The sequence below is a fragment of the Schistosoma haematobium genome, chromosome 2, assembly GCF_000699445.3.
Source record: "Schistosoma haematobium chromosome 2, whole genome shotgun sequence".
NCBI lineage: Eukaryota > Metazoa > Platyhelminthes > Trematoda > Strigeidida > Schistosomatidae > Schistosoma > Schistosoma haematobium.
The window spans coordinates 27,264,657-27,273,829 of NC_067197.1; the positions used below are offsets into that span (position 1 = coordinate 27,264,657).

The 9,173-nt window shown below is 31.9% G+C and overlaps 1 protein-coding gene across 1 annotated transcript in view; it reads left to right on the top strand.

Annotated features, from left to right (window-relative positions):
• Positions 1 to 3,240, top strand: part of MS3_00006610 (uncharacterized protein) — a gene marked incomplete at both ends in the record, with an annotated part of 48,334 nt that extends 45,094 nt beyond the window's left edge. Inside the window, one exon of the mRNA XM_035734166.2 lies at positions 1,502 to 3,240. Coding sequence (XP_035589090.2) covers positions 1,502 to 3,240 — 1,739 coding nt within the window. The remainder of the gene's footprint in view (positions 1 to 1,501) is intronic.
• Positions 3,241 to 9,173: the final 5,933 nt, after the last annotated feature.

A 9,173-nucleotide genomic window follows, 5' to 3' on the forward strand; every position in this document is an offset into this window, starting at 1 on the left:
AGTTACGGTGTGCATTTCACTCCGTTATTGTAACCATTTAAACATTTTACACTTTTGAAGTGATCTAGTTTTGTATGTCATTCATGGACTTACTGCTTGAGATTCAACTGGTTTCGTACTGAACTGTTTGTATGCTTGCTAAGCGGCAAGTCTCTTAGGGGTCAATGTTAAACATTAATTCTATTTATTCGGAAAAAAAGGTGTGTGGGATTGTTAGCGATCAAACTTTCAGCAGTGGATCATTCAACTCAAGTCCAATGTTTCTTGATTTTTAATGGTTGTCCAATTTAAGTCAGTTCGTAATGTAAACCATAAAATTTAGTAAACATCACCAGTTTCTATCCTAATAAAAACTGAAATGTAGTGAAGTGATTCATTTTATGACTAATGAAAACATGGAATAAATTCTGTACACTTTTAAGCTGCATCAAGAATATTTAATTGTTTCCACAATATTATTCTACGGCATTATTTGTTTTAAAGACAAAGTTTAAGTATACTAAGTCCCTAAGATTGATTCAATCTCATTTTTTTATGTATATAGTAATGTTTAACTATTGAGAATGAAATAATTGAATTTTCGGATTTTAACAATACCATGATTTTCACTTTATGACCACTTAGTGGTAACCAACTGTGTGTTTGTCTAATCATTTTCATACTGATCAAGTTTTAGCTATCAAATTGCAATTCTATCAATTGTATAAGTGGTTTGACATCTTGTGCACTATACTAGGATGCCAAGTGCAGGTTAGTGGTAAGACAACATGGGCTTAAATTTCCTGCTTAGTCCTACAGAAGATCTGTTGCAATCTAATAAGCTCACTCTCAACCTTACTTACGTACGCCTGTTACTCTGGATGGAGCATTTTTCAACCCACTCTGTCTTGGGCCTTCCTTTCTAGTTCTATCCAATTGTTATTCATTCTTCTCATGTCTGTTTCCGTTTCTCAACATAAAGTGTTCTTTAATCTTCCTCTCCTCCTTTGGCCTTGAGGATTCCATGTGAGCGCTTGTCTTGTGATGTAGTTTAGTGCTTTCCTCAATGTGTGTCCTCTCCACCTCCAACGCTTCTTCCTGATTTCTTCGTCCGCTGAGATATGGTTTGTTTTCTCCCATAGTAGATTTTTGCTGATAGTGTTTAGCCAACGGATCCAAAGTATTTTGCTTAGACAGCTGTTAATAAACACTTGTATCTTCTGGATGGTGGCTTTCGTAGTTCTCCAAGTTTCCGCCCCATACAGTAGGACTGCCTTGACATTTGTATTGAAAATTCTGACCTTGGTGTTGGTTGACAGTTGTTTTGAGTTCCAGATGTTCTTCCACCCTCAACCTAGAATATTTAAATTTCAGAGTGAATGTTTGATTAATAAAATCCACTGCATTAACATCCAACAGTACAGTTGCAACTTCAACTGATTTAATAACAATTAATAAATATTTCACTGAGTTTTTGTTTACTGCTCTTTCATTTTTTTCAAAAATTTTCTAAATACTTTAGATCTATTAGAATCAATGAAACATGGCCAATCACCAAACAAAGAGATCAACACTGCTCATCTACATACAAATAATGAATTGAAGTTTTTAAATAAATCATGTAATCATAATTTCACTGGGAATATGATGAATGCCAACAATAGCATTAATAGTAGTAATACGAATAGTACCAAAGCAGGGAATGTAAGTAATAGTAGTATTAGTAGTGGACGAGCTAGTCGAACAAATTTATCACCTAGTTCTGCCACGAATCATGATCAAAAACGGAATCATCATTATCATCCCCATTACCATCGAAATTTCACTGAATCGTTGATAAACAACAATAATGTTGGAACTAATAATAATAATATGGGCGACTCTAATTCAACAGAATCTGATGAAAATTCATCAATAAATTTGTCAGTCAATAATAATACAACTACAACATTAATGACCACGTCATTAACATCAACGCCAACAACAACAGCGCCTTCATCTTCGTCATCATCGCCTAGTGGTGGTGGCGTTGGATCGGGTGCATTATTTAGTATTCGACGAGCTGTTGGGTTGTCTAGAACTAATCTACCATTTCCAGCACGGAAACGTCTATTCGGTTGGTTAGTTGATCATTTGAGAGAACCATATCCCTCAGAAGAGGAAAAAATGATGCTTGCTATGGAAACTGGATTATCACGTACAACAGTGAATAATTGGTTTATTAATGCTCGACGACGTTATGTTAAACCATTAATGCAAGGCCGACTTGTTCTCCAATCAGGAGTTTTTAAAACAGTCACCAGTGAAAATTGTAACACTACAACACCCAGTGGAGGTAGCGGAGGAGGTGGTGGTGGTGGTGGAGCATCATCATCATCAGCTTCATCACCTCCGTCCCCAACATCAAATACTGGTACTAATAATAACAGTATTGGATCAAATCAATACGTACCAACAAATCCTTGTATAACCAATAAATCAAATTATACAAATAGTCCATTAAATGAAAAAACTCATCGAGAAAGATCGACCTCACGAAGAAATAATTCATTAACTGGGAATACTCATGCTAATATTAGTAGTAATACCATGAATAATTCATCTAATCTATTACAAATGTCAAATTCATTTAATTCAAGTTCAACTAATGATGTAACAAATACATCATGTCATTATAATAATTCATTTATTTCAAATCCATTTTTAAATCAGTCAAATAGTTTATCGATTAGTAAATCATCAAACTCATCATCAGATTCCACTGCAACTATTTCAGCAATGGCAGTAGCTGCAGCCGCAGCAGCAGCTGTATACGCTGGTGCAAATATGAATTCAAACAGAGGAGATGTAGGAGGTGGAGGAAATAGAATAGGATGTTCATCCACATTGACAGGATCAATTTCAACATCATCAACATCTGCATTATCATCAAATTCATCGTTACTTTTCTCTACACAATTTAATAATCTACTTAATAATGCAGCAATGGCAGCTGGTGTATCAGTGTCAGGATCAAATTCAATTACAAACATAAATCGATCAACACGTACAGGATTATCTATGCATTCTCTTCAACAACAACAACAACAACATCAACATCATCGACAAAATCAACAACTACCACAACAACCACAAATCCATTCAGATATTTTATTATCTAATGAACATTTAGTTGATAGTATAACAAATTTATCTAAAAATTTATTATGTTCTTCATCTACTGAACAAGAACACATGATTAGTGGTACTACTGGTAATTGAATGAATATTTTGAAAAGGATAGGAGAACAAAAAAGAAAGTACAATTGAAGGAATGATTATAACATTGTAAATTACATAATTCATACTACTTATAAATCATATCATTCAAGTAATAGTACTACTACTAATAATAATGAAATGAAAGTATTCAATTTAACATGGAAGTTGGATTTTCTTTCGTTACTTATCTACACACTCATTTCATAAATCTTATTTTGAAATGAATACAACTTTTATTGAATACAAAATATCTATAAAAAAAAATATAGAAAAATAAATTTTATGAATGAATATTCATTGTACATAATTCAACTGTATTCAATAAGGCTATAAGAAGATTATGTATACAAATTGTTTATTTGTTTACTTTTTTTTGTTTTGTTTCTTCTATATTCATTCATTTGGTTTCTTTGTTGTTAGCTTAAGATTTTCATATGTAAGTGTAATTTCCAATTAGGTTCTATTGTAATACATGATTTGCATATATATATAGCATGTAAGTGTGCTGTGTACATGTATGTATTTACGTCAGCCTATGTTACTTGTCAATTTCTTTGACTGACATTACATTCATTTTATATTAATAATAATAATAATAATAATAATAATATGAGATAATATTTGTAATTTTTTTTCAACGAGTCATTTTTTAAAATCTTTTCATTTCATTCAATTGGAGAGTATGTTGATAAATTTTTGAAACAATAATAATAATAAGAAGAGAGCAATACATAATCCTATGTGTTGTGTAGTGCTTTATGAGATCTAAAGGTGGTGATACATTTCTCTAAGTATTTTTATTGTAATTTTATTTTGTCTTACTGTGTGTGTTGTGTATCTGATAAATTGAAAGATGTAGGGAGGGAGAGGGAGAGAGAGAGAGAGGAAAGTAGTGAACTTCGGAGATCAAGTAAAATTGAGTTCAAAACAATTGGGAAATAATGTGTATACAAAAGTAATGATTATAGTTGAATATGGTAAAATGATTACCTTTATCCTCCCACCTCTCTCCCTCTCTCTCCCCCGTTCCCTTCTAAAAAATATCTTGTGTATACTATGAACAATTTTCAATTAATTATATTTGTGTACCTGTAAACCTTTAAATAGTCTATTCTATTCTATTATTATGTTCTCCTTTTAAACTGGAGACAATAAGAGATCATCATATTAGCAATTTTAAAAACTTATCATCTAACATGAATACAATACAATGTTAATATGTGCCTAATTGATATACAACCCTATGAACAACGAGAATTAATCAAAGAGGAGCTCAGATAAATACATTAATGATGGGAATATACCCACGCACATTCTATATTATTTTACAGAATATTACACTAAATGAAAAACCATACACAAGGTGAAACATATTCAAATAAACATGAAATACACATGATGATATTATATATATACTACTCAAATAATCTTACGTAATTATTACGTTGAAGATTACTATGACTATTAGTAATATTGGTTGCAATGAATCCTTTTTTATTAGCGGCTATGATGAGGATGAGGATGAGGAAGTTAATAATAACAATAACAACAATGCAGATTTGTTCATCTTCATCTCTGTCCTAAACACCTGCCGTTTTTTAAATTTTATTTTGTTTCTTTCTTTTCTTTTCTTTCTCGTTCGTTTGGTTGTTTTTCTCTTTTTTTGTTGTTGAAGTGAATACATCTATACATAATTATAAATATTGTTTTCTTTAGTAAATATGTTTGATTTCATAATTCGTTCTATGAATCAGATTGTAGATTATTTGTGTATGATATTCGTCAAGGACTGGTGTTAATTATAGGTATTATTGAAAATCAAGAAACAAGGGACACCTACTTTGTCTTTGTATACAATAACAGATCAGTGTATACACATGACCACGCCACTGATTGAATCCAGAACATTTAGGTTTTATGCTTAACCAATAGACTATTGAACCAAAGTTCATAATAACTTCAATTAATTTCCATTAAAGTGAAGTGACAATCCAGAAACATAGATTGTTTACCAACTTGCTTTTCTGGAAATAGAACTTGAAAATATTGCAGTAACTCACAGTTAACAATGAACGAGGACAGTGGTATTTAAAGGAAATCAACTTAGGTCGAATACATATGAATTGCTGGATTTGGAATTGTTCAGTGGCTTGAAACTTTCGCTATAAGAGACAGAGAAATTAAGTATTGGGTCAAACTAAAGAGAAGTAGTTGGCAGATGCTTCACAGTTCTCAATAGTTTTTTAGCTGATAATAATTTTTGATATGACTATAGTTGAGTAATTTCAGATAATGTTATGTAGTTAAGATGTCTCAAAGCCGTAGTAGTATTGAATGCATAATGTGATCTATTTATTCCTCAAACTAACAAGTGCACGCTTTACTAGTCACCACTAGATCAGGACTGAAGACGAAGAACACAGTGGACTCGCTCCAATGTAATGTATTTGACATTAGAATTACAATTTTAAGTACTTGTAGAACAACTATTGTTTTTTACAAACTCTACAGTTATATGTGAAGAGATCAAAATATAACTCATAGAATTTCAAGGATTTCTTATCAGTGAATGATTCTAAAAATTTAGAAGATATTTTAGTTTACATCAGGGACTGAACTTAGAGAATTACTGAAAACCAAAAATCATTGGATAGTTATTTCATCCTGATATGGAACTTCTCATCAGTGGTCATCCACAACTCCACTGAACATGGAATCTAGGACACATAAACTCCACGGGGAACTTTTGACTTTTAAAGCATTACGACGACATCCAATCGTATACATTTCAAACTTTTGCCCAAATTTATTTCAATACAGTCAGTGGATAAATCAATCACAGACGTTATGATTAGAGAATGATTTGAAAAAATCAGTTTCAGATATTTACTGTGAAAAGTCAATTTTAACTGAATATCTTAATTGTTAAAGATGAATGTAAACTTGAATTTTCTTTATTACTTTGATAATTATGCAATTAAATAATATCAAGATACTTTACTTACTTACTTACGCCTGTTACTTCTCGTGAAGGAGCATAGGCCGCTCACCAGCATTCTCCATCCAACCCTGTCCTGGGCAAATATCAAGATAACAATTTCAATATTTCATTAGCTATCAATTATCCATATTGATGAAAATGTTTAACCAATTCAGTCACTATAGTTTCATCTTCTGAAACAGTGTATAAGATAAATAAATTGTAAAGTAAATAGCTCACGCTTACTCGTAGGATAAACAAGAAGAAAAGAAAACTATAATATTGTTTCTTAGTGAACATAATAATGTTAAGTATTAAGAAGGATTCTACACTTTTTACAAAAAAGCCCATATCCATATTATATGGTTCATGTATATAATGATTAAATTCACTAAAATAAAGCTTAAATTGAAAGAGTATTGTAGCAACAAAATGCATCGTTAAACAAAAAAAAAGAATTCACATGGTATTGTTTAGCTTGTATCTTCTCATTGAGGTTTAAGACTGCAATTGATCATTCTGTTATTGGCATATGTACATACTGTGCGTATGCCTCGATATTACCTTAATTCACAAACTGAGTGGATAACGCGATGGCGTTTGAAGCGAGTGGCACTGGGTTCGAGTCCCAGAGTGAACATCAACTCTCTGAGATGCAGATACATCTAGCTGACGAGTCCCAAATAGGGAGAAACGCGCGTCCTGGATTCCACTGCTAGCCACTATCCATCATCGCTTAAAAAAAATAGATCATTTAAAAATGCGAAGGGGTAAGTAACTGATTTAATTCAATAAAATTTATTGCTAGTTCAAATATTGAAAGTTTATATCCTGTTTTTTTGGCTTATGTGAATAAATCAAGAATTAACTAAAAAAAAAGAGGAGACAGTTCAGATGTTAACATTTACATTACAATTAAAATTTTTTATTATTATAAACAACCAGTTAGTAAGTCAACCAATCAATCAACATATTAACCAATCAATCCACCAATCAATTTATGTGTGAAGACGCCAAAGTTTACTTGAAACTTAGTGATACAATACAAATATCATTGAACATACATTTTTTTTTCTTTCTTGACAGACTGTTAAAAAGGTCAATCTTCAACTATCAATAATACAGGGCAGATAGAGTTTATCTAATTAATTATGCTAAATAACAACAAAATGAATTTCTTGAATAAAAATTACTGTTTATTATTTTCTATTTTTGGTGTCTTGGTAACAAATATGCTTTTAGTATAAGAGGATTTTGGAAATTGTTCAATTTGTAATTTATTTTATTGACTGACTTTAGCTAGACAACCATTGAAATGCAAAGAGTATTGGACAACTGTTACATCAAGGTATGGAATTTTTCAACAGTTCACATTCACGACCATGATAGGGAGTAAACCACTGTTTAACAACTCAGTGATATGATACTTATGTACTCATCGGAAAGAAAGAACGTCATGGAGTGATAGTGATTAGATAGTGCCGAGAAGCTCCGTTCTATAACAAAACACTTGACTGGTTCCAATATTTATCCAGCTAAAACTAACCAGTGATGTAAACTAAGAGCATACCTTAAATATAGACACTAAAGTAGATGGAGATATATAAAATCTGAAATGGAAAAATGAAAATCTTTTTGACACAAGGTTTATCGAAATAGTCAAATAAATACATTTTTCTCAAAAGAAGAATACATCATTTCTACACTAAAATTTAAATTATCAGTAATGGGATTTGGGATTTTGTTGAATTCTTGGTTGAGACCATGAATCGGTCAATGGTAGGCCATCAGTGAAAAACTGGAGGCACCGGAGAGCTGTTTCATCCCAGTACGGGATTCCTCAGCAGTGCACACCCACGATCACTAACGCGGGATTTGGACACAGGGCATTCGATCTCTCACACGAACGCTTGACCTCTAGACCACTGAGCCGGCATCCAATTGTGTTAATGTCTAACTTCAACTAATCCACGAAATTGCACGACCATCTTCCATTGTCCGAAGTAGTGACCTATCTCTACTCGACACGAATTAGCTCTACTGGTCACGGCTTCTCACCAGAACTCCAGGAAGTACCCATCAAGCATGTCACCAGTGAGCATATGGTAATTAACATTAAAGGGGTTGTGGAGATTCTTGAGGTTTTGATTGAGACCACGAGTCGATCGATGTTTAAATCACAAAATGTGCACACATGACCCCATAAAATATTGAGTGGATAACCTCCCTATGTCTTAGTAAACACAATGCTATTTAGATAATAAGTTATAAATCAGTAATTTAAAAAGCTATCTAACTCCATCCAATTTGTCATATAAAGCAGTTTTTTTCAATATTTTTGATTGACACACTATTCTATAATTTGGCTGAATAGATCTATACTGAACACTTTCAGTCGTTTTCGGTGTATATTTCAAAATAGTTTAAACGTAAATGGCTGATATTTTACATCGCATAAAAACAGTTTAGTTCAATATATGAAAGGTGTAAAATAACATATAACAAAAAAAGAATTTGATCTGTGTTTCTGTTATTGATTTTAAATAAGCTTAAATTATATATATTATGTATATATTGAAAGATAGTGTTCGTCAGAAATATTGAAAACTGTCACATTATGAAATAGTAATTGTATACTCAATAATGACAAATTTCTAGACGAATTTCTTAAGGTTCTAATGTTGTAAACTGTAACTGATATAGTTAGCCAAGTTAGAGCAGAGACAATAATTCACTGACGAAACTGGATAAAGATCCCTAATCAATTAAAATTTAGTAATTCAGCCAAACCGTTTGAAAATCAATGATTTAAATCTATCGTTTTTGATGTCACAACTTGGAATTCTTTGGTTAGATACACGAATACAATGTGAAATTCTAAGGAGTTCCCAATCACTTATAGTTACTTATAAATTGATATCAGCTTGTGATTTTATGCTGTCAAAAAATCTGT